At 44.1% G+C, this 25,879-nt stretch overlaps 1 protein-coding gene across 1 annotated transcript in view; it reads left to right on the top strand.

Annotated features, from left to right (window-relative positions):
- Positions 1–25,194, top strand: part of slf1 (SMC5-SMC6 complex localization factor 1) — a 108,330-nt gene extending 83,136 nt beyond the window's left edge. Inside the window, exons 16-18 of the mRNA XM_070875202.1 lie at positions 9,972–10,064; positions 10,401–10,583; positions 24,084–25,194. Coding sequence (XP_070731303.1) covers positions 9,972–10,064; positions 10,401–10,583; positions 24,084–24,565 — 758 coding nt within the window. The 3' untranslated portion in view covers positions 24,566–25,194. The remainder of the gene's footprint in view (positions 1–9,971; positions 10,065–10,400; positions 10,584–24,083) is intronic.
- Positions 25,195–25,879: the final 685 nt, after the last annotated feature.

Here is a 25,879-nt window from a genome sequence, read left to right as displayed (position 1 = left end):
GATATATTCAAGAGGGAGTTGGATATCGCCCTTACGGCTAAAGGGATCAAGGGGTATGGAGAGAAAGCAGGAAAGGGGTACTGAGGTGAATGATCAGCCATGATCTTATTAAATGGTGCTGCAGGCTCGAATGGCCTGCTCCTGCACCTATTTTCTATATTTCAATGTCATGAGCTAGGTGACGAGGCCGTACCCTTTGTCTCCCAGTAGCCAGCTGTACCCTTCTGGCTGCTGCTGAAACATGGCAGATATAACACTGTCGCATAGGATGAACACATCATGGATGCTGCCAGGGTATCTTGCATCGAATGACATGATATGATGCATGCCATCACACACGAGCTGCACATTAATGGAGTGGAAGCCTTTTCTGTTCCTGTACATCTCTGAATCCTTCAAAGGTGCTCGCAAGGTGATGTGGGTACAATCAATGCAGCCCTGTATCTTTGGGAAGCCAGCAATCCTTGAGAAGCCCACAGCCCTGTCATGGATTGCTTGGGCAGTCATGGAGAACTTTATGAAGAAGTCATTCCTATGCGTGTAAGTGCAGCTGTGACCTGGCGAATGGAGACATGTGTTGCATGTTGAGAGATGGCGTGCACAACGCCAGTTGTAGCTTGAAATGATCCGGAGGCATAGAACGAAAGTGCAGCTGTGACTTCCACTTCAACTGACTAAGCAGTCCTGATGCTTCTAGGTTGTAGATCTGCTTTGAGCAACTCACAGATCTCACTTAGAACCTCTGCGGAAACGCAGCCTTCTGACACAGTCTGCCTTTGCGGAAACGCAGCCTTCTGACACAGTCTGCATCACTCAGGTGGTGGTACGAACGCCTGTCTCAATATACCCAAGGTGGGGAAGGCGTCCTGCCCAGCACCCTACGGGCTCTGATGTTCCTGATGCGATGAAGTCGAATCAATTGTCTCCTGCGTAGCACCATGATGCAGAAGGCTCGCACAAGGTATGGAATTGTCAGTATTGCTCCCATACTTAAATTTAACCTTTTGAAAGAAGCTCAAAATGACAGGAAAGCAGGCAGAACAGGTTCGCAGTTGTATCTCTCCGCGTCTGTATGGATGAACCACACCCAAAAGTCTTGTGACATCTCTCCCTTCCTCCCCGGGCTCCGAGCCTTTCGATCTGCACTTCCCTCTCTCTTCCTCTCCACCCCCACAGCTTGTTTTGTAGTCGAACCCCGAGCCGCTGTGTTTGGGCGCAAGGCAGATTCTGCGGGCCAAAGCTACGATCCTCCAGTCCTGCTTCAAGACGTTTGCAGGTGGCGTGTGAGTGAGTTTTTTTTAAAAGGAGAAAACTTCTGAAATCCAACAAATTTACACTTCTATGTTGACAAGTTACAAAAAAGTTGCATTTTATTATTGATTGTGACCGTGTTCTTGACTCCCTCCAAAATCTTAGATTTAAAAACGATGGCGTCTTTCAGCGCAGATTTGTGAATGTGTGCTGGTTTTCTTAAACATAGAAATATAGAAAATAGATGCAGGAGTAGGTCATTCGGCCCTTCGAGCCTGCACCACCATTCAATAAGATCATGGCTGATCCTTCACCTCAGTACCCCTTTCCCACTTTCTCTCCATATCCCTTGATCCCTTTCGTCGTAAGGGCCATATCTAACTCCCTCTTGAATACATCCAATGAATTGGCATCAACAACTCTCTGCAGCAGGGAATTCCACGGGTTAACAACTCTCTGAGTGAAGAAGTTTCTCCTCATCTCAGTCCTAAATGGCCTACCCCTTATCCTAAGACAGTGTCCCCTGGTTCTGGACTTCCCCAACATCGGGAACATTCTTCTCGCATCTAACCTGTCCTGTCCCGTCAGAGTCTTATACGTTTCTATGAGATCCCCTCTCATCCTTTAAACTCCAGTGTATAAAGGCCCAGTTGATCCAGTCTCTTCTCATATGTCACTCACCAGAAGGTTTTTCAGGAGTGGCCAGATACACCAACCTAAGAGAAAAAAATGTTGACCAAACTGCAAACAATGGAAAAAACCGGCACAGCCAAGAGGGAACGTGTCAAAAGCTATGATGTCAAAAAAAACTGTCCTAGAAAAATCATAACTAAGTCAGTTACGCCGGCGCAGATCGCAGGGGGAAACTTGGAAAAAAATAAATACGCCAGAAAAAACGGCACACGCCAAAAAAACGGCGCAAATGACCAGGGAAAATTGAGTCCCATAGTCTCAGAATAAGGGCCACCCATTTAATACTGAGATAAGGAGGAATGTCTTCTCTCAGAGGGTTGTAAATCTATGGAATTCTCTGCCCCAGAGAACTATGGAGGCTGGGTCATTGAATATATTTATGGCGGAGATAGACAGATATTTGAGAGATAGGGGCGTAAAGGGTTATGGGGAGTGGGCAGCGAAGTGGAGCTGAGTCCATGATCAGATCAGCCATGATCTTATTGAATGGCAGAGCAGGCTCGATGGGCCAAATGGCCTTCTCCTGCTCCTATTTCTTATGTTCTTATGAAAGCTCATTTCGGGGTCAAATATGACACCAAGGTTGCGTACAGTCTGGTTCAGCCTCAGAAAAATTTTCAAAGGAAATAATTTATATTATTTTGGGTTTAAAACATTGTGTTTTATACTTCTAACCATGAAGGAAATCTGAAGGCAAAATATTAATGTTAAAATTGAAAGAAACACTGTCAATTAAACGAGGCATCCAAATATATTTCAGTTTCGGTAATAGAGGTTAGATAAATGTAGATTTTACTATGTATGACTTTGGGCTTCCTGAGAAATTCTTTTTACGAATGTGGCACTCCGTTCATATGCTAGCCTAACTTGTAGTGTGACCGGACCATTGATGAAACTGTCTAACTGAATAAACCAACTTCTGGCTAGCTCTACTACGAATTTGAATGTTGGTTGAGACATTAAAGTGAGGGCCTATTTGCCCTTTTAGGTGGATGTCAAAGATTGCTTGACACTATTCAAAGCTGAGCAGGAAAGTTCTCTTGGTGTCTTGGCCAACACTTATCCCTTAAACAAGATGACTAAAACAGATTATGTAGACAATTATTTCATTGCTGTTTATGGGACTGCTGTACACAAATTGGCTGCTGCCTTTTTCCACATTGTTTTTCCTCTTGGTCCCCTTGGCCTCTTCTCTCCTGTATCCTTCCCTTTCTGTCACCATCATGCCTTTCATTTTTCTCATGTGTACTTTCTTTCCTCCCCCCCCGCCTCCCAATTCCTATTCCAACCCATCACTACTCCTTTGCCTTCCTAAGGCAGGGCTTTGTCTGAAATTTGGCTCACGGGTGGCAAGACCTTGCCCTTTACTGCAGCCCCCCTGCCTGGCTCTGCCCTAACCACTGCGATGTCCCTTATTAGAAAATCTTGGTCTCTTCCCCCTGCTCCTCTGGCACGTCCTCCTTCAAGCACCTCACGTTACACTCTTTTTGCCTCTCTTTTGATATCCTTGTTCTTTACTGCCATCGTGCCCCCCAACCCCCATCCTGTGTTTTACCTCCCTCAGCCTCTGCACTGAGCAACTCCTTATCCTTGGTGATTTCAATATCCATCTTGCCCTCTATCTTCTGATTTCACAGTCTCTTGTTCTCATTAAACTTCCTCCGTATTCCCGGGCACCACTGGCCTCTCTAACCCTATGATTTTGATCACAATCAAGCCAGCTCCAAATAGTTCTTTGTAGCTTTCACATCCACAAAACCGAAATGTTGTCTAATTCCATTTCTTGAGTCTGCCCCTGGAAAGAAACTCTTTCCCCTAAGTCACTCCAACTGCATTTTCAACCTCCCAATTGCTGCTGTCAATTATGTTCCCTCATCTGCCTTTCACTTTTGAGGTGCTTGCCACCAGTAAAACATTTATATTCTGCCATCCTGGTTGTTCCACTTGATATGAGCCCCATTTTTCTCCCTAAAGTATTTAGCCATTCATCAGATCTGGTCGGACAAATTCAAACCTTACTTTTTTCTGTCCACTATTCCGGGATCATTGTAGGGATCATAAATGAGCCTTGGCTTTTCTATGCTTCCATCTCCTAACCCCCCTCCCCTGCCTCTGCAACCCTTATCTCCAACAAGTACAGAGAACTCAAACTTCTTTGTCATCTAAGATTGAGACCATCCACTCGGGTGCCTCTGCTGCCCCACCCTAGTTCTGATCCCACACCCTTCTCTGATTTCTACCCTCCCCTCAAGTCTTCTGAAACCCACCTCCTGCTCCTTTGACCCTATTCCACTATATTGCTGATCACCCACCTTCCCTTTCTGACTGCCATGATAACTGATATTGTAAATGGTTCCATCTCGAGTACAGTATCCCTCTCTTTCAAAACAGCTGCCATCACACCACTCCTCAAAAAACTGTTACAAACTATCTCCAACTTCCCTTTCCTCGATATTATAATTGTATAATATTGTCATGTGTATAACAAAGAAAATTTGTTCGAAAGAAGAACTGTAATAGAATTAAGAATTTAGTAGATATTGGAATTGTTCTTGCAATCGAAGCAAAATTGTAAGTCTGTTGATGGGCCATAAATTGCAGCTGCTCCGGCTGTGTACGATGTGCACATGTGCCCGAAGAGGCCCCGCAAGTTCTAGGTTTAGGCGCACAACTCCTGCTCAGCGAATGTCTTTAAAACTCATAAGGCGTAAGGCCTGCTTTTATCAGTGTAAGAGTTTTAAAAGATAGAAAAATTAAATGTTATAACTAAGTTTTATATTAAAATCCCTGTCCGTTAAGGTAAGTTTATTCTTAACCCTATTAAAACATAATTAAAAAAAAAACATTTAATTTAATTCAATTTCAATTAATTTTAAATGAGATTTTTTTTTTTAATTTATGTTTTGTGTTTCTGGGGGTATTCTCATTGATAGTAATGGTGACTTCCGTTAGTAATGGGAGGTCCATACAATCACTGAGAATACTCCATGTTCATTGGTGGTCCAGGCCCACGTGATCCCAGGATGCCTGTACGCTCCTGGGATGCATGAGCCTCTGTGCTGGGTTGCGCATCTAGGCCTCTGAACCGAAGTGTTCGTTCCTCCAGAACCACCAGGTACTTTTGTTTATTAAAAAAAAAATTGGTTGGAGGCATCCGCCCACAGGAAGCCTCTGACTGCAATTTCTGGCCTGTAATTTATTTTTTTAAAGTTTGTTTATGATATTTAAGTTTCTACCTTAATCCCAAGTGTATGTCCCAATCTTTATTTCGTTCTCTACTAAAAAGTGAAGGAAAATCAGTGCATTTTACTTCCAGGTTTGCTGTCTGAACGAATTCTTCAATGTGATTGACTGCTTAGTCAGCTTGATGACATCACTGTTGCTGAATGCTGGAGATCCCTTAGACTTGACGCCAGCATGAAATTAAGATCAGGAAAGCTGAAAATTCATGCGACAGGGATCACTAGATCTTTGTGGGCAGCTTTCTTTGAGGTTGGTTGCGACACCGTCGCTTCACTGCTGACCGCAAATTCCGGGCCATTCTCACTCGCTTTTCTACATTCACTTTGACTTTTGTCAGTTCTGTGGAACATTGTGTAAATCTTTCAGCTTTGGAAGTCTTTGATGTTTTTAAAACAGTTTGCTATTGCAGAACTGTACACGATTGACGTTTCAGCTTTCAAGCTCTGAGGAACAACATATTACTGATGGCCTGTAATGTTCAGAATATCCCTTTATCCACTGCAAAAAATGGGTGCTGTCGAGTAAAATAAAATATAACAATTATACTTCAGAGAAAAGTGAAGAAGAACTTGTATAAGCAGGATACTGCACCTAATAACATACTAGTTTTATTTTTCTTGAGCATGACCCTTATAAATTTGTAGAATAAAAGCTGATATGAAACTCCAGTAAGTATCTTTACATACTTTCTGTTACAAAAACTCACCATTTGCTTGATTTTCTAAAACCATGGCCTCAAGAAACCAAGGCAGGAACTGCTGGCTGCCCAAGCTCGATCACAGGCTTCTCTTGCACTCCCAATTGCCGACTGTCTCCAAGGGTCTCCAGCTGCAGCCTTCTGCTGTTGGTGTTCCCTGCTGCCCACTGGCCAGACTGTCCATTCGACCAGATGGAGATGGAGCTACAAGATGTTAATGAGGTCCTGCCGTTAAAATTGGCAGGATCTCCGCGTCCCCAACCTTGCAGGTTCTTCATCCATTTTCAGCATTGCCCGCACCCTTTACGCCTACCCAAAAATATCGGGGCCCATGTTTTTCTGTATCTTTCATAAATGGCATAGTAAGAAATTAATGATTACCCTTTTTTTGCGGCACATGTAACCATGCAAAACTATTGCAATCTACTGCCTGACCAAAGAACAAACTCGTATCATCACAGTCAGTTGAATCTCATTCATGATTTAGTGCACTATTGGACATCTCTCCGCACCTATATTCTGAACTCAGAATACTGACAAGGTAAAATCTGTCGTGCAGCCCTGCCAGCAGCGGTAAGTATGAAGACCTGCAAAAAAAGGTAAGTTAAAGTTTTTATTTTTTAATTCTTTTTCAGCGATTTGATAGATAAGTGTCTTGTAAATGTTTTGTGAATTTTTAATTATCCAATTTTGGGAGGGGGTCCCCAAGGACCCTCTCGCAGTAATATCGGCCTCTTATTTTAAGTTGCCGAAATTTGTGGTTTGCGCGGTGAATCCTCATGCAACGGCGATTTTTACCGCTGCACAAACTAGAGCCTGAATATCGGGCCTAATAGCGAAGCGAAGACGGTAATTTTGGCAAAAAATACCGTTTTCGCTGAAAAACGAATTTCTAGACCCAGTCTTCAACCAAAACAGTGATTGGTCTTGTTATTGTGCAATTAGTTATGAACACCCTTTCCTATCTCCTTTCACCTCCTCTTCCCTCCCCAAATCAGCACAGAGAAATTCTATGTAATATATAGTCTTCACTTCTACCTTCAGTAAAATTCATGAACTCTAGACACCCTGGGCCCAAGTTTCGGGGCGCGCTTAGAACGGCGCAGCCCCGACCTGGACGCCCGTTTTTCGTGCCACAAAGTGCGCCAAAAAAAACGTACAGATTCTCCGGCTCCCTGCAGGTCGTTTGCAGCTCGGCGCGGCGCAGCACGAGCTGTAGGGGGCGGAGCTAGGTCCCTGCGCTGAAAACAGTGCCGGGACCTCTGCACATGCGCGCTACAGTGGGCGCGCATGTGCAGTAGCTCCAGGCTCCCAAAACTGTGTGGGAGGGGCCCGAAATACGCAGGCCCTAGTCCTGGCCAAATGGCCTCACTGGGGCTGCGTGCATAAGGCTGCCTCCCATGCCCAGCTCCTGCTTCCTCCCGACCCGACTCGACTCCCGCTTCTTCCCCCCCCCCCCCCTCCCCCGCCCCCGGACCCGACACCGACCCGACTCCCGCTTTCCCCTCCCCCCGCCCCCCGGACCGGACTGGACCCGACCCGCACTCCCCACCCGACCTGACCTCCCTCTCCCTATCCCTCCCCCCGAACCGAACCTCCCTCCCTCCCACCACCCCCCCGACCCGACCTCCCTCCCTCCCCCCTACCCGAACCAACCCGACCCGCGCTCCCCGCAACCCGACCCCGGACCTGACCCGACCCAACGCCACCTACCTGTAAATCTGGTGCTGGGGATGGGCCCTGCCCGAAGTCTTGGGCCCGGCCCGTTCAGCCTCCCTCCCCCCCTTCTCCTTCCCCCCCCCCCCCATCTCCTATACCCCCTCTTCTCCTTTCCCCCCCTTCTCCTTCCCCCCCTTCTCCTTCTCCTTCTCTCCCCCTTCCCCTTCTCCTCCTCCCCCTCCTTTCCCCTTCTCCTCCTCCCCCCTTTCCCCTTCTCCTCCTCCCCCCTTTCCCCTTCTCCTCCTCCCCCCTTTCTCCTCCTCTCCCCCCTTTCCCCTTCTCCTCCTCCCCCCCTTTCCCCTTCTCCTCCTCCCCCCCCTTCCCCTTCTCCTCCTCCCCCCCCTTCCCCTTCTCCTCCTCCCCCCCTTCCCCTTCTCCTCCTCCCCCCCTTTCCCCTTCTCCTCCCCCCATTTCCGCTTCTCCTCCTCCCCCTTCCCCTTTTCCTCCTCCCCCCCTTCCCCTTTTCCTCCTCCCCCCCTTCCCCTTTTCCTCCTCCCCCCCTTCCTCTTTTCCTCCTCCCCCCCTTCCCCTTCTCCTCCTCGCCCCCTTCCCCTTCTCCTCCCCCCTCTTCTCTCCCTCCCTCTCTGCCTCCCTCCCCCTGCCCCCCCGCTCTCCCTCTACCCCCCTCCTCCCCCTCCCCTCACTGTCAGAAACACAAACACAGACAGACAGAATGAGAGACACACACAGACAGACAGACAGAGAGATAGAGATACTGACAGAGACACACTGGGGGGGGCATCCCAGCACGCTGTTGGAGGGCTTCCGATGCTGCAGTCGGTAAGTAGAAAATGTTTTATTTATTGATTTAAAAAAAAAATTATTTCTTATTAATTTTTTTTGATTGATTTATTGGTTGATTTATTGATGTTTTTATCATTTATTATTGATGATGGCTCTTTATTTGTAAAACTGAAGTGTTTAATGTTTGTAAACTTCCCTTTAAACCCCCCCCGCCCCCCATTCCCTACGCCTGATTTGTAACCTACGCCTGATTTTCTAAAGTGTAGACAAGGTTTTTTCGAGCGTACAAAAATCTTCACTTACTCCATTCTAAGTTAGTTTGGAGTAAGTTTTCACTGCCGAAACTTTGAAAACAGGTGTAAGTGGCCGGACACGTCCCCTTTTGGGAAAAAAAAATTCTGTTCCAAAGTGAAACTGTTCTAGCTGGAGCAAACTAAATGCCAAGAATTTGAATTTCTAAGATACTCCGTTCTACAACAGTTGCTCCAAAAAATCAGGAGCAACTGAGGCCGAAACTTGGGCCCTTTAAAACAATGGCCTGGATTTTACAAATAGAACGCGAACTTGCCTGATGGGGACCCTCCTTCACGAACTTGCTGTTTGATGCTGCCTATGAAAGCGTATCTGGGGTTATGTGGGCTGGTGCTCCAATCAGGAAGCAGAAGGTTTTTCATTGAGAATTACTATTTGGAGAAGAAGTGTTGCAATAAACTTCGGATACACATAGCTCCGATTTTACTTTCAATTAAAACAAGAATATTCCGATGTTTAAGCCTTCGTCCCAAGTGCGTTTTGCATTTTGCCTCTTGTCTCATGAATTGAAAGCGCGAGAGATACCGGGGATAAGATCAAGCATTTGTTTATCAAATTATGAAGAAGTGCAATTTTAATCATTAATGTGTAGTTGAATACTTGATTCTGTGTGAATTTGTGCTATTCCACATTTTCTCAGGGTGCCATCCCAAATGTGGGTGTACAACATTCCTGGATGTCACCTCATTGGATAAAAAAGCATCCAATAAAGTAACAAAGCATCAGATGAAGATTTTTTATACCCGTTGCGCTGTGGAAACACAATACGGGCAAGCTTGGCAGTGCTCCTGCTTGATGATTCTATTTTAAAATCCACACTTTTACTTGTTTTGCAAAATGTTAAAAATGGTTGCTGTATTTGCTAGATTAAGAAATAAAGTTGGTAACACCAGGTATTCAGATGAACCAAGGACCATTGTTGGTTGACTTGTGGTCATGTGATCCGATGTCTAATTTTCCAAAATCTTGTCTTTCATAAATGGAAATCCTTGGAGACAGTCGGCAATCCCTCTCCTAGCCCCCGCTCCCTCTCCTACCTCCCTCTCCCTCTGTCAAACGATATTCTACAGAATATCGAACCCATGCAGCATAACTTCATGAATGCAATTGTATGCTCCAGATAGCTTAATGACAACTGTAAAGCTGATGAGCCCCAGTTGTTGCTGAACAAAGGAAAACCTGTATGGATTGAATGAAGAGTGGGAAATCTTAGCCAATAGGCAGGCATAGTACTGAATCCTTGGGTGGTTTGCTGATATCACTAGTCTGAAACCGTACGAGTTGTAATTCATTCTTTTCTTGCCTCTGCTAGGGGAAATGCACCTGCACAAGTCCTGTGAACAGGATAAAGTGGAAGAACTCAGAAAGCTGTTGTCAGAGCCTGGCATTGACATAAATGTTAACGGTATGTGTCCTGAAAATGACCAAAATTCCAACTAATTTGTAGAAATAGAAAGATTTTTTAGTAATATTGTGTTTATATTGCCTTGATAAATCCACCAGAGTTTTCTTCGTTCTAGGTAATCTAGTAGAATGTGATTTCCATAAATTCATAGTCATTTAAAGCTTGAAGATTACACAAGACATTTTGTGTAATAATTTTGGAATATTAAGGAGAGGAGTTTGTATTTCCTTTTGCAGTCACAAAATTGTAGGTTTTATAGAAAATGTTATAGAAAATTAATAAGAGCTTTAACACTGCTAATACAAACACATATTCATTGCATTTCTGTTTGTGCAGATCATGCTAGCTGGACTCTACTGGATGATGCCTGTAACCATGGTAACATATGCTGTGTTCAAGAAATTCTGCATCTTTGTCCAGAGGTTGCCTTACTAAGCACTAAGGGCGGAGTGACTCCATTACATGTTGCATTGATCAATGGACATATTGCAATTGCAAAGTTACTCATTGAGCATGGTGGTAAGAGAAATTCTCAAATTACTAACTATCTGCATCCAGTTGTGTTTTTAAAATGGTTCTAACTTTCAATGTTGAATCAATTTTCAAGTGGTCAGAAGAGGAACATAAAAACATAAGAAATAGGAACAGGAGTACGCCATACGGCCCCTCAAGCCTGCACCGTCATTCAATAAGATCATGGCTGATCTGATTATGGACTCAGCTCCACTTCCCCGCCCGCTTCCCATAACCCCTTATCCCCTTATCGTTTAAGAAACTGTCTATTTCTGTCTTAAATTTATTCAATGTCCCAGCTTCCACAACTCTCTGAGGCAGCGAATTCCACAGATTTACAACCCTCAGAGAGAAATTTCTCCTCATCTCTGTTTTAAATGGGCGGCCCCTTATACTAAGATCATACCCTCTAGTTCTAGTCTCCCCCATCAGTGGAAACATCTTCTCTGCATCCACCTTGTCAAGCCCCCTCATAATCTTGATAAGATCACCTCTCATTGCATTATAATGAATTGATTGCCAGCAGCATATAGTACATTGGCATTTTTTAATTGTAGAAGGATATAAATGTTGTGGATGGGGTGAAGAGAGGCACCATCCCTGTTGTGTGTTTGGCTCTGAATCAAGAATGAATTTGGGTTTCTTTTTTAATGGGTAGCCTATTGTGACAGGACACGAAGAAGATGTGTTCTTTCTCATTAACTTCCTGCCCCCCCACTACCCCAAGTGTGCTTTCCTATTTTAATGCTGAAAGAAATTGCATTTACTTAGAACCTTCACATCCTCAGGATGTCACAAAGTGCTTTAGAGTCAGTGAATTAATTTTGAAGTCTAGTCACTGTTGCCATGCAGGAAAAGCAGCAGCAAAGTTATGCACAGTGGGGTTCCACTAACAGCAATGAGATAAACGACCAGGTATTCTGTTCTGGTGGTGTTGCTTGAGGGACAGATGTTGGTCAAGATACTGGGAGAATTCACCTGCTCTCCGAATAGTGCCATGGGATCTTTATGTCCGCCTGAACAGATGGAGAAGACATCTCATCTAAAAGACAGCACCTCCAAAAATGCAGCACACTCTCCTCATCTTCTGACTCGGAGGCAAAAGTGCTACCACTGAGCCAAGCTGACACTTAAGTGCTATTAGATAATCCATTTTGAAATGGCATTACAATGGAACTCTGTAAACCAGCAGTCGGTCTTCTCTCTGGAGTCACACATCTTGCACGTTGTAGACATGAAGTAAGCTTTTTGTACTAAATAGTAGAAAACTAAAGAGAAATACCTTGCGCTTATAGAGCATCTTGCATCCTCAAGCCTTACCAAGGCTTTTTATAATCTATGAATTACTTTTAAAACGCAAACATATAAGCAAGGCTTCACAAAGTGCAAATGTGATTAATCTGTCTTTGGACGTGTTGGTTGAGGATGGTTTTGAGTATTTCATATTTTGGTGTTGAACATTTTGAAAGCCTGCCTATTATACTTAAGCACAGATTTACAGATGAATACTGTAGTAGCATACAGTGATTTGGTCGTCATCTGTTTGGATGTTGGTGATTTGGCCATTCCAGAGGTTGTAGAGGAACCTTTGGACTGTAATTTAGCTGTTTTGGTTTTGTTGGCAATCAGCTGTAAGATATTCTATGATGGTAGAAAGTCATGGGGCTGAATATTCCGGGGTGGTAGCGGGCGAGATGGGTGGCGTGTTGGGTGGGAAAGTTATTTTTGACAGCGGGTCAGGAACACGCTATCATCTCGCTCCCATGCGCCTTTCATTGAGATACTTTACAAGCACTTAACCTTTTTTCCCCCTACTTTTCAAATTTCTCTACATGGCTACGGGATTCATGCAGCTCGGGAACAAGGTTTGTCAGGCTGAGGGTGAGTTGCGTGGCCATTGCTTCAGCTGATTACTTGACAGCAAACCCAAGTAAAAACATGTTGATTACATCAGCTAACAGATTGATGGAGATTCTGTTCTACTTGAAAACTGATATATGTTAATTCAGAAATTCCTGGAGGGATGCAAGTGCTACCCTGAATGGTGAGGAATGGGGCGAGAGGAGGAGGAGGGGGGGAGGGTGAGGAGGGGGGGGAAGGAGGGAGGGAGGAGGAGAGGGAGGAGGCTGAACGGGCCCGGCTGACGTGAAGAAGCCGGGCCCAAGACTTTAGGCAGGGCCTGCCCCCAGCAAGGTAGGTGGCCGGGAGAAGCCGGGGCAGGGGGTGGGGGGGGCTTGTCGGAGCGGGAGCAGGCGGGGGGGTTATTGGAGCAGTAGCCGGGGGTGGGAGCTGAGGGGGTCGGAGCGGGAGTTGGGGAGGGGAGCGGGGCGGGAGCTGGTAGGGGGGTCGGAGCGGGTGCTGGGTGGGGCGGGGGGGGTGGTGGTTGAGAGAGCCAGCTGGAGCCAGAGCAGGAGCTGGACCAGGGAGGTGCAGCCTGATCCTCGCAGCCCCAGTGAGGCCATTCGGTCAGGGCTAGGGGCTGCGTGCTTCGGGCCCCCCCCACACAGTTTCGGGCGCCTTGAGCTACTGCACATGCGCACCCACTGTAGCACGCCTGTGCAGAGGTCCCGGCACTGATTTCAGCGCAGGGACCTGGCTCCGTTCCTCACAGCTCGTGCTGCGCTGCGCCGAGCTGCAAAGGACCTGCAGGGAGCCGGAGAATGTGCAGATATTTTTTTGGCGCACTTTCGGGTGCGAAAAACGGGCGTCCAGGTCGGGGCTGCGCTGTTCTAGGCGCGGCCCGAAACTTGGGCCTTGTAAATCCAACCCTTTTCAATTACATTTAGAATCTGCTTAATTTTATGTATTACCTATATACACACAAACATATGTTACAGTTACTGATACAAAAGTTTATACATTTGTGAATAAAGCACCAATAACTTCCCAATTAATGTACTTTTTAAATTATGTTCTTGATCGTATTTGTAGATGGCGCCATATTATTTAATATTTAAATATTTCTTTGCCACTTGTATATAACTTTTATTCTATTATTGTACAGTAAAGATTCAACACCCATTTTGTTGGATTAAACTTAAAATTTAATGTGGCCAGTGTCCCTCTAAGGATCCCGGCTTAAAACTCGTCATTAATTAAGTCATCAGACCCACTCTATCTCATTTGACGGGGTAATGTGCTGGGTAGGCTTAATGGACCCCATTAAGGTAAGTTCATTTTCTGCAGCGGGGTCGCGAGCGCCCGCAACAGACCCGCCAAGCTACGGAGAATTACGGCCATGGTGTCTTATGCTAGTGCTGAGTATTGGGTCTAAATGTGGTACATGAAGGATGGTTTTTCATTATATCATAGATTTTGGGCTAGATTTTCGGTTTTCAGCAAAAACTAGTTTTATGCCAAAATTACCATTTTTAGGCCTAACTTTTGGCCTTTACATCATCGGTAAAGGCGGCGTTGCACGAGGATTCACAGCGCAAACCGCAAGTTTCGGCAACTTAAGTCCGGGGTAGCGCTGCGAGAGAGGCCTTGGGAGGGATGAAAAAAAATAAATTCTCAAAACATTCAAAATACCCTTGCCTACTAAATTGCTAATAAATAATTAAAAAATAAAAACTTTAACTTACCTTTTTGCTGCTCTTCATACTTACCACTGCTGGCAGGACTGCACCGATTCTGTCGGTATTCTGGGCATGGCGTATGGATCCCGAGAGCCGAAAGTGTGACGCAAGCGCAATCCGCAAAGAGGTCACCGAGGATCCCGCCGATCGGGTTTTCGCCGCGAAAGGTCAAATTGCGGCGAAAACCCGGTCGCAAAGTCAGCAAAAATCTAAGCCTTTGTTTAATTTTGATTGGTAACTTAAAGATGCAATTTCTTTACAGATATTGGTCTCTGATGACTAATAGCATCAACTTCTATTTATATTGCTTTAACGTAATAAAATGTCCCAGGGTTCTTCACAGGAGTGTTATTTTAAAAAAAACAAGACAAAATTTGACACCGAGTCATAAGGAGATGTTGGGGCAGATGACCAAAAACTTGGTGGAAGAGGTAGGATTAATGGAGCATCTTAAAGGAGGAAAGAGAAGTGACGAGGCAGTAGGGAATTCCAGAGTTTAGGACCTAGGCAGCTGAAGGCACGACCACGAATGGTGGAGCATTGAAAATCAGATGTTCAAAAGGTCAGAATAGGCGGAGCACAGAGGTCTAGGGGGAATTATAGGGCTGGAGGAGATTACAGAGATAAGATGGGGCGAGGCCATGGAGGGATTTGAAAACCAGGATGAGAATTTTAAAATAGTGGCGTTTCTTAATTGAGAGCCAGTGCCGGTCAGCAAGAACAAGGAAGATGGGTGAGCGGGACATGGTGTGAGTTAGCACATGGGCAGCAGAGTTTTAGATTACCTTAATTTTATAAGAGGGTAGAACTCTGGAGGCCAGCCAGAAGTGTGTTGGAATAGTCAAGTCTAGAGGTGATAACGGCATGGATGAGGGTTTCGGCAGCAGATAAGTTGAGGCAAAGACGGAGATGGGCAATATTTCGAAGGTGGCGATAGGGTTGAAGCTCAATGTGTGATTAAAATATGACAAATTAATTTAATTAATACAGGTACAACATCTAAAATCCAGAATCCTTGGAACTGAGTCCATGCTGGCTTTTGGGGTTTTCCGGATTTCAGACACGAAAATCAATAGTCTGAAATCCGGAATCCTCGAGACCGAATCCGTGCCGGATTTTAAACCTCGACGCAGACCTAATCCGTGCCAGATTTTGAGTTTTTCCAGATTTCGGACCTCTCAGCCTGTCGCCGCTCGCCGAAATGTTTGGTTTTCGGACAATTCCGCTTTTCGGAATTCCGGATTCGGGATGTTGCACCTGTACAACAAATTAACATTAAATCTGATAGCATAGAGTGAGACCAAAGCAGTTTCCAACAGAATATTTCCATATTTGTAGTCACATTGTAATAAGTCCAAGAGAAATTGGATTATTCAAAAACAAAAAAAGCAAGTATTATAAGAAATTATGGATTCTATAATTTGATACAAGACAAATATTAAAAGTTTGGAAATAATGGGCCCAAGTTTCGGCTCGAGTTGCTCCTATTTTTTTGGAGCAACTAGTTTAGTATGGAATATCATAGAAATCACAATTCTTGGCATTTAATCTGCTCCAGTTCTAGTTGGCTAGAATAGTTTTGATTTAGTATAGTTTTTTTTCAAAAGGGGCGTTGCCAGCCACTTACGCCTGTTTTGCAAGTTTAGGCAGCGCAAATTACTCCGAACTAACTTAGAACGGTGTAAGTGTAGATTCTTGCACGCTCAGAAAAACCTTGCTGACACTTTAGAAATTAGGTGCAGGTTGTGAGAGATGGGGGGTGCAGGGTGGTTAGGGGATTTTACAAAGCATTAAATGCTTCACTTTTACCATTAAAGAGCCATCATCAATAATAAATTATAAATAAATCAAACAATCAACCAATAAATCAATCAATCAAAAAAAAATCAATCAATAAATAAAAAATTATAGGTTTCTACTCACTTACTGCAGCACCGGGAGCCCTCCAACAGCCTGCCGAAAAGGTGCAGTTCGGTCGGGGCCCGCCACCGAGGTGCAGTTCGGGCAGGCCCCGCCGCCGAAGTGGTGCTGGATGGGTGGGCCCCGCCGCCGAAGTGGTGCTGGATGGGTGGGCCCCGCCGCCGAAGTGGTGCTGGATGGGTGGGCCCCGCCGCCGAAGTGGTGCTGGATGGGTGGGCCCCGCCGCCGAAGTGGTGCTGGATGGGTGGGCCCCGCCGCCGAAGAGGTGCTGGTCGGGCGGGCCCCGTCGCGGAAGTGGTGCTGGTCGGGTGGGCCCCGCCGCCGAAGAGGTGCTGGTCAGGCGGGCCCCGTCGCCGAAGAGGTGCTGGTCGGGCAGGCCCCGTCGCCGAAGAAGTGCTGGTCGGGCAGGCCCCGTCGCTGAAGTGGTGCTGGATGGGTGGGCCCCGCCGCCGAAGAGGTGCTGGTCGGGCGGGCCCCGCCGCCGAAGAGGTGCTGGTCGGGCGGGCCCCGTCGCCGAAGAGGTGCTGGTCGGGCGGACCCCGTCGCTGAAGTGGTGCTGGATGGGTGGACCCCGCCGCCGAAGAGGTGGTGGTCGGGCGGGCCCCGCTGCCGAGGAGGTGTTTGGGCGGGGCCCGCCACCGAAGAGCTGCTGGTCGGGCGGGCTCCGCCGCCGAGGAGGTAAGGGCAGTGGCAGCAAGGCGAGGGTTGGTGAGGCAGGCAGGTCACTCGGCCCGGGATAGGGGTGGCGATCAGCGTGACGTCCCTTCGGCCAGGGATAGGGTTGCCCGGAGACAGGATGCGCTGGGAGGGCCAGGAGCTACTGCGCATGCACGCAGACTCCACTGCGCACGCGCGCAGCTGCCAGCACTCTTTTTGGCGCAGGGCTATAGCTCCGCCCCAAGCTGTTTGTGCTGCACTGTGTTGACTGTGAAACAGACCTGCTAGACTTGGAGATTCACGAGGTAAGTTTTAGGCGCTTTTTTTTTATTGTAAAAAAAATAGGTGGGCCTCTCGGAGTGCGCTGTTCTGGGAGGACATCCGAAACTTGGGCCCAATGTACTAGCAGAAATGAATTAGTTCCAGTGGAATAAATCATATTTCCAAAGTATACCAGTGCAAATGGTATTAAAATTAAGGAATGGTGAGCAATGAATAGATGGAAAATTAACATTTGAGAAATTATATCGTCTCAACATTCATTGTACAACAATTTTGTTTGTACAATTTGTTTTCCATTTTAAACCTCTGCAGTAAGGCAAAGGACACTAGTTCTATGCAGTTGGCAAATATATAGCAGTGTAACTCAGTTTCTTTATGGTATTTTTAGAAAGCAATGGATGCTTTTTTGGAACTTTAAGGAGGATTTTTTTTAATTTTAATTAAAGATGTGGTAGTTTAAGCTTGCTTAGTAAAGGCAAAGTTAATAATTGTGTACTTAGCAAAAGCTAGGTCTGTGCACTTTATTGCTGCCGCCTTTTGTAAGATTATAGATTACTTCTGTTCATGTGATCTGACATCAGTGTTGCTTTGTGTTCAATAACAATTTTCCTTTTTGTGCTGGTCTGTTCTATTCTCTCAAGCTGTTGAGGTAGATTTACAGCAAAGCTAAACAATTAGTATCTTGAATATAACAAGTAAACTGAGTTTTATACCACTATTAAGTTAAACAGTTTCTTCTATGGCTTCTTGCCTTTGTGGAATTGCAATTTTTCTGTAAAACTCTTTTAGCAGCTAATGTTTCTGGTTGTAATTTTAAATAGGTGTTTATATTTGACTTGAATAATAATTGTTTACACTTTGTTTGCATGTTAATATGTAAACTGTTACACTAAATGTTGGTGTTCAATGCATAGCAGAGCATTTGGACACATGTTTATTTTATTGTGACATTTGGCATTTACTAATCTGGGTCATCTCCCTAAGCAGTGAAGACTTGGCACTTGCTCACAGAGGAGATAAAGAAATCAGAGAACATCTCTCCGCCATATTCCAACATTTCCCAATGGCCTGGTCAAGGTGATCTGAACTTGGGAACGGGTGTATCTCTAGCTCAGTGACTCCATAGAAAGAAGAGGAGGCAGTAGAATGTAATTTTCAAATTACCTTTAAAAATAGATTCAAATGTACGTATTGTAATGCTTGTCTAGCACGTCCTATAAATATACCACACCAATAATACTCGTGGGGAATTGAGAGCAATTATATCAAAATTAACAATTGTTAATGATTTGACTATTTCCTGAAATTAAATGCTGCAAATTCACATTGCCCTAACAGTTTTTTGTATTTGTTGCAACTCGATGGAGGGTGGAAATGCAGGGAACATGAAAAATGCTAGATAATTGAAACTTTGAAAAAGGTAGCAGGGGTGGATTGAGATTTCAGAATGATGACATAGAAAAAAATTCCAAGATGTAAAACCCTTTGTTTTTATACAATGGAAAATCAAATAAATTGCAACATGGTGTTTCGACAACCTGCATTAACCTATTAAATACAGCAATGTACTTCAACACTTGCAATTGTTTAATGCAGAACCTAAAAGAGTAATCTTCATAGGTTGAGGAATTTCTGTTGCCTTGTCTCACGAGCAGTTTTATATATGTATATATATAGGCACTATGCAGTTTTGTCATACGATACAGGAGAATATATTGGCACGTTAGGGTGTTCAATACAGTTATGCCATTCACACTCTAGGAAAATGCACTGTAATAAGCCCCTTCACCTATGTAGGCAGCTCCCTTGATGTCTTCCTGACCTAGCAAAACTGGCCTTTATTAAAACCTCCAGCTATTATGGTATTGCTGTATCAACTTTGATTTTAAACAGTTTTTGAATCCAAGGTCCTCTCCTGCCCCCTGTTGGCTGTTTTGGACTTAATATATTGTTTCAAGCTAATAATCTGAATTCCTTTGCTCACCCATCCGTTCACTGTATTATGCATTTACCCTTTGGTCACAGAAGAGGCTCTACATTAAATCCTACAGGTGTTTTATTTATCTGCAAAGCTAGGCAGCTGACATATCGAGCCAATACCTAGCCTTATTTCAATTGGTCTCGGTGATGCGAGCCTATATGTTATCAAGTCCTGCTTCTCAATGGGAAATGGCAAAATGCTGACATGTGTATTTTCCAGACCATTAAATAGAATTAGCAGTGGCTGCTTCTGTTGTCCTACGGGAGGAGATCTACTGGTTCTGCTGGCAACTGTAAAAAAATGCATATTGTCTTATCTGTACCTTTTGCATTCTGGGTTTTGACGAGAACCGGATCCGTTTACTCCGTTTTTATTGCAGATACACTATGAGTTTGTAGTGCCCATCAGGATGCTTGTTTCTGCAGGAGACGAGCAGTAACAAAATTTTGCTAAATTATTCTTCTCTCACCCCTATATATGATTTAGTATTTTAATAAAGTTTTGCAAAATATTAGTAACTCGGGTGTGCTAATTTTTCTAGTTTTATTGTGTAGCTTTTCATAATATTTTGGTGACTTGTTGATCACAGCTGCTAATCTAGTAGTCTTGCAGGAGAAGAAAATGATGTGGAAGTACTTGTCCTTTGTTTAAAAAATAAATCCTGCAAGGGCAAAGCCTTTTCATTTGTTACAATGTTTTCAGCCTCATGGAGACCTGCCATTTTTGGTCTCCCCTATCCTCCCAAGACAGACTAGTGACTTCAATTATGGAGGTAGGGCAGCCTTTGTGCTTTAACGTAGCACTGTTGATTTTGCTCAGAGTACGTGCTAGTTGGTGGAATCCAAACATGGCTTTTTCATTTTTTTCTATTGTCTATGGAACATCCCCAGATTAAGTGTGGCATGTGTTGATTTTAAGTGCTAAAGGATGATATTCTGTGAAACACTGCGGGGGTTGAATACTGGAAAGAATTTGACAGACTGTAAGTAAGCAAATGCAGTTCCCATATTCAAGAAGGGTGACCAGTCACATTAGTCAACCTCAATAATTGAAAAACTGAAGAAATTAATAATCAGCAATGGCATATGTGTATGAAAATAACCAAATAAATGATAGACAACATTGCTTCAGAACAGATCTCCCCTATACCTTAACTTTTTGAGGAGGTGATATCCCAAATTGATGGGAAAAGTCATGTGACATTTGCTAAATTACCTCAAGAGACTGCTTTACAAATTGTGTCATGGGTTCCTCTTTCATGTATGCATAAATGAGCTTGCTTTGTAGGCCCAGTATCAGGGTAAATCTACAGATGATCAACTAGAGGGCAAGATTTTGAATAGGAGCCTCGACTAAATTTGCCACTAGTCTGATCAGTGGCAAATGAAGTTTAATTATGAATATAAATATACTGCGTATCGGAGGGGGTAAAAATAGGAGACACATTGGATTGAGCTTGTATGGGCAGGTTGATTTATTGCGAGCTGTGACCAAACGGTGTGAGCTGAGAAATTTTGGAAGTTGAAATGAAGTTGTACAATGCTCTGATCAGGCTGCAACTGACTTGACTTATTGGGTACACTTGTCATCAGCATATTTGGAGGCTGTCCAGACCATAGAGGTAGTTCAGAGAGGAGCAACAAGGCTAATCCTCAGGGTTTGAGGGATGAGAAATCATTTGAGAAGCTGCAGCTCTTCAGTCTTGCATAGAGACATCTCAGATGGAGCATTTTGGAAATGAATAAAACGCATACAGAATAGAGAAATTATCCCTAGAATAAGCCAGAACCGCAAAACAAAAGGCACGGATTCAGTGTTTAGATTTAGGACAGGCACCCAGAAGGGTTTAGAATGGGGTTCCAGGAACAGTGGTTGAGGTCAGGACATTGGCCTCATTTAAGAAATTAGATTACAAACTAGAAAGTAACCGTAGTCCCTGCTAGATATAAGTTGAGCTTTCAGAAATATATTTTAAACTACTTTTATAGAAATAGGGATACCATATGTAATTTTTGCAATAACCATCAATAACACTGATACAGTTACAACATCGAGAATCCGGAAGCCTCGGGACCAAGGCCACTCTGAATTCTGTGTATTTCTGGACTTCAGAACGTCTTTATGACGTCCCAAATCCGGAAACGCCCGAGCCCAGGTTTGTATATTTCCAGACTTCAGGACATCTTTCCGACATCCCGAATCTTGAAAAGCCTGGGCCAAGGTAGGTAGCAAGGGAACGGGGGCGGTTGGGCGGCCGAATGGGGGTGGTCGGCCCGAGGCAAGGGAGAGGGCGGCCGCAGCCCGAGACGGGGGAGATTTTCCAGATTCCGGACGACCTCGCCTTTGATTGTCCCGGATTCCAAAACGGATTCTGGAACTCCGGATTCTCGACTCCGTATTTGTAATACTCTCTTCATTGCAGACCACATCATTTATCCATTAAATTGACACTGAATCTGAACAAGTCACTTCATGAATGCAAAAAAGCATGTCTATTGTGCATATAAAACAAATTATTCGATATTTATAGAATCAAATAGCCTTCCTACTTCCTACTTGTGCATATCTATGCTCTTGTCACTGATAGACATGTTGACCCAATCATAACTTTGTATTGCGGCAATGATAGTATTTGACATTGTTTTGCTTTAACATTCATATGACAAATGTGGCACATTCCACAGAGAACTAAAGGCAGCTGAGGGGGGGGCGGAGCAACAGGCCAGTGCACAAAGCACTGCCGGTACCTGCGCGTATGCTCCTGCCCTCCCAGCGCGTCTTGTGGGTTGTGAGCAGGACCCGATGCTCGCAGCCCCGATCCCAGGCCTAAGGGACGCCCGATCTCGCCGCACCCTATCCCCGGCCGAGTGGACTCCAGCAGAGTTTTTTGGCGGGGGGGGGGGGGGAGAGAGGAGGATGAGAGTTTTGGGGGAGGAGGAGATGAGTTTTGGTGGGGGGGGGGGAGGTGAGTTTTGGGGGACGATTAGGAGAGTTGGAGGGCGAGGAGGAGAGTTTTGGGGGGGAGGAGTTTTTTTTGGGGGGGAGAGGAGGACGAGAGTTTTGGAGGAGGAGGAGGAGAGTTTTGTGGGGGGGGAGGAGTTTTTTTGGGGGGGAGAGGAGGAGGAGAGTTTTGGAGGGGGAGGAGGAGAGTTTTGTGGGGGGGAGGAGTTTTTTTTTGGGGGGGGAGGAGGAGGAGAGTTTTGGAGGGGGAGGAGGAGAGTTTTTTGGGGGGGAGAGGAGGAGTTTTTTTGGGGGGAGAGGAGGAGAGTTTTGGGGGGAGAGGAGGAGAGTTTTGGGGGGGAGGAGGAGAGTTTTGGGGGGGGAGGAGGAGAGTTTTGGGGGGGAGGAGTTTTTTGGGGGGGAGAGTAGGAGAGTTTTTTTGGGGTGGGGGAGGAGGAGAGTTTTGGGGGGGGGGGAGGAGAGTTTTTTTGAGGGGGGGAGTAGGAGAGGTTTTTTTGCGGGGAGAAGGAGGAGAGTTTTTTTTGGGGGGGGGAGGAGGAGAGTTTTTCGGGGGGGTGGGGGAGGAAAGAGTTTTGGTGCCTTTCCCGGGCAGACTTTAAAGATAAGTTAGGATTTACTACTTTTTTTAATTGTATTTTAATGGTTTGAGCTTTTCCTTAATGTTTGCTGCTTGATTGTTGAGGTCCTCCCCAGTTCCCTGCCCTCCCCTATCCCTGCCCTAATGTCTGCCGAATGTGCGCTGCTTTTTCTTAACTGCCCGCAAGGTTTTTCAGAGCTGGCCACATACACTGACCTAAGTAGATTTGGAGTGCGTTTTTGCTGGCTAAAGTGGCATAAATGGGCAAAACTGTCGTAAGTGTCTGGGAACGCCCCCTTTTGGGCGAAAAAAACTGACCTAAAAAAAATCGTGCCTAACTGACTTATTCTGGAGCAAATTTTTTGGGGGGAAATGGCATTTTCTAACTTACACCAGAAAAAACAACTTACTCCAAAAAAATTGATGCAAGTCATGGCCAATGTTGGGCCCTAAGAGTGGCACAGAACTTGTATTATAACTAGGTGGTGCTGGTTCACCCTGCTCATAGCAGGTACAGCTGTTAAACCAGACCTACACTGTTAAGGTAGTTTCACTTACTAATGAGGACTAATTTGTTCAACATTTTTATTGTGTATTTATTTTGAACTTGTAGCATCATAACTAGATTTAAATACCATTGGCAAAATTGTAATCCATTGTTAAGCTTTCTGAGATGTGGATTTAGCTTGCTCATGACTGCAAGAAATGAGAAAACTGAGCAAATAACAATTTGAGGCTTTCTGCCTGTACATTCATTACCTTTCATTCATAATTTTGTAGGACAATTTGAGGATAGTAGCAGTAAAATTGATATAACTGAAATGAATACAGGTATCAATCAAAAAACTGAATGCATTAAAATAGCAAAAATCCATTCTAAATTGAGAAAAAAAATATGTCTTTCAATGTAAGCGGAATAAAGAAATATAATGTAGAATGTTTTGTATTCCAAATATTGAACATCACTTATATTAACAGAAAATGCTTGAAATACTCAGCAGGTCAGACAGCATCTGTGGAGAGAAAAAAACAGTATTAACATTTCGGGTCGATGACAAGTTTTGACAGAAGGTCATCAACCTGAAACACTAACTCTTTCTCTCTCTCTCTCCACAGATGCTGTAGTTCCAGTATTTTCTCTCTCTATTTTAGTTACATTCTCTGTCAGTGCAGGTTCATAAAAATTTCATCCTGGTATCAGAGGGCTTCCAGCAGCTGTGGCACCATACCCCAGTACCCATCAGCAGTTTCAAGTCGATAACCTTTCATAAGATTTTCTGTTTTTTATTTCAGATTTCCAGCATCTGCAGTATTTTGCTTTTGTATGAATGCCACTTTATTGTGGGTGATACACCTAGGTATTTACTGTGGACTGATTCGGTTTTAAAGCAGCTGACTTCCCTCGGCAATCAGAGTATAATAAGTTAATTGTGTCAGCATTAGTTACTGCCTAAGGTGGTTATAGATGAGCCCCAAAGTGAAAAGAAAACAGCTGTTTCAGTCACTCGTGTAAATGCTATTAGTATTAATATATGTCATTGTTCCTGCAGGAGCTGTTTTATTACAGCAACAAGACTGTCTAGGAAAAACACCCCTAGATTATATTGATTGTCCAAATGTAAAGGAAGATCTTTGTGCCATCGTTGAAGTCAGAATGCAGGAGATTGCTGAAAGGCAATTTGGAAATGTGAACAAAGACATCAATCCTACTGAAATTGAGCCCAGTGCTTATCTCTGGTCTATACTTCTGAAAAACTATGTTGAAAATCATAACTTGCTCTTAATCTGTCGTGTGGTAAATGATGAATCTTTGAATACAGTTCAATTTGTGAGTAAGAATAGGTTTGAGAACCTGGTAAATTCCTTTCCTGACCAGCTGATGGTGCAGTATGCTGAAGATTTGAAAGCTTACAAGGAACTTCCAAAGTATATCCAGCAAGTGCTTGCCAATCTGAGGAGTGGATCTCTGGTACTTGGAGTGCACACACAGTTGTTACTGCTGCACATGAATTCAACACTTATTGATTCTTAATCATTCCAAATGGCAAAGATACATTGCTCATTTTGGTCTGAAGTGAAAATGTATTCACATTATTAAAAAAACAACAAATGCTGCTGAGAACTACCATGAGTACAAACTGAAATTCTGAAGGGATAAGTGTTTAACTACAGGAAAAACATGAAGCTGCTTTTATTTGCAATTGGTGCATTTTCTACAATTTGCAAAAGTAAGAATTGCTTTCAGGAAAGACCTGGAATTGGGTTAATGCTAAAAGTACATGGGATGAGAGAGCTGAATGATTGCTTGATTGTTTTCTTCTGTGTGGATTGTATTATGTATTATGGTTCTTTGTATCTATATTTTGTAAAATTTGTTTTTTGCAGGGAAATTTCATACAATTGACCTTGTATTGTCCTTAACTTGACTATTGTGTTTTTGTATTAGACTACATGACCACTTTCCTTGTCATGTTAGGAAGTTTAACATTTTGTGTATGCAATGAAGTCTAATAATGTATTTTACTCCATCTTATGCAAAGGTGTAAATCCCTGTACGTTTTTGATTAAATTGCTCTGCGTTTAGATATTTTTTTTGCACCTATAAGGATATAATTACTTTAAAAAAAAAAAGAAAATTAAAAGACATACACATTCTACATTGAGACAAATAAAGTTCAGATTTTTATTTTTAAAGAGAAGGGTGATTTCTTTCCCTTTGGAGCTTTGGGCTCGTTACACACCTATGGAGGCTGGCAACCTACTCACACTGATGCTACTTTGAACTGTTAGAAAGTATGCAAGAGCAACTTCGGAACAACTGGAAATTAAACTTGCATCCCCTTACTGCTGTGGTACAATATATTGATGCTCCAGTGAGGTCTGCCAACATACTAACCCTATTTTGAGCTGTGCTATAGTACATGATACTTCATAATCTATGAGTATTCTGTCTAGGTATGTAGCAATGCTAAATGTCTGAAACCTAGCAGGAAATCTATGAAAAGATGCAAAATTATACTTTTGTTTGATAATGGATTTACTGAGACTCATGCAGGGCTAGCTTCACGGCTTTCTGTGGCTGTAGGGACCAAAAAAGGGAACCGAAATTACTAAGTAAAGAATTCCAAAAAAAATTAAATCTAAGAAGTTTGCAGACAACACTAAAATTGGCTGTGTGGTTGATAATGAAGAGAAAAGTCATGGGCTGCAGGAGGATATCAATCTACTGGTTAGGTGGGCAGAGCAGTGGCAAATGGAATTTAATTCAGAGAAGTGTGAGGTGATGCACTTTGGGAGGGCTAATAAGGAAAGGGTATACACATTAAGCAGTACGCCACTTAATAGT

The sequence above is a fragment of the Pristiophorus japonicus genome, chromosome 1 (genome assembly GCF_044704955.1).
Source record: "Pristiophorus japonicus isolate sPriJap1 chromosome 1, sPriJap1.hap1, whole genome shotgun sequence".
Taxonomy (NCBI): Eukaryota; Metazoa; Chordata; class Chondrichthyes; family Pristiophoridae; genus Pristiophorus; species Pristiophorus japonicus.
The sequence above is the reverse complement of the archived record's forward strand: the minus strand, read 5'-3'. Positions and strand labels throughout refer to the sequence as shown.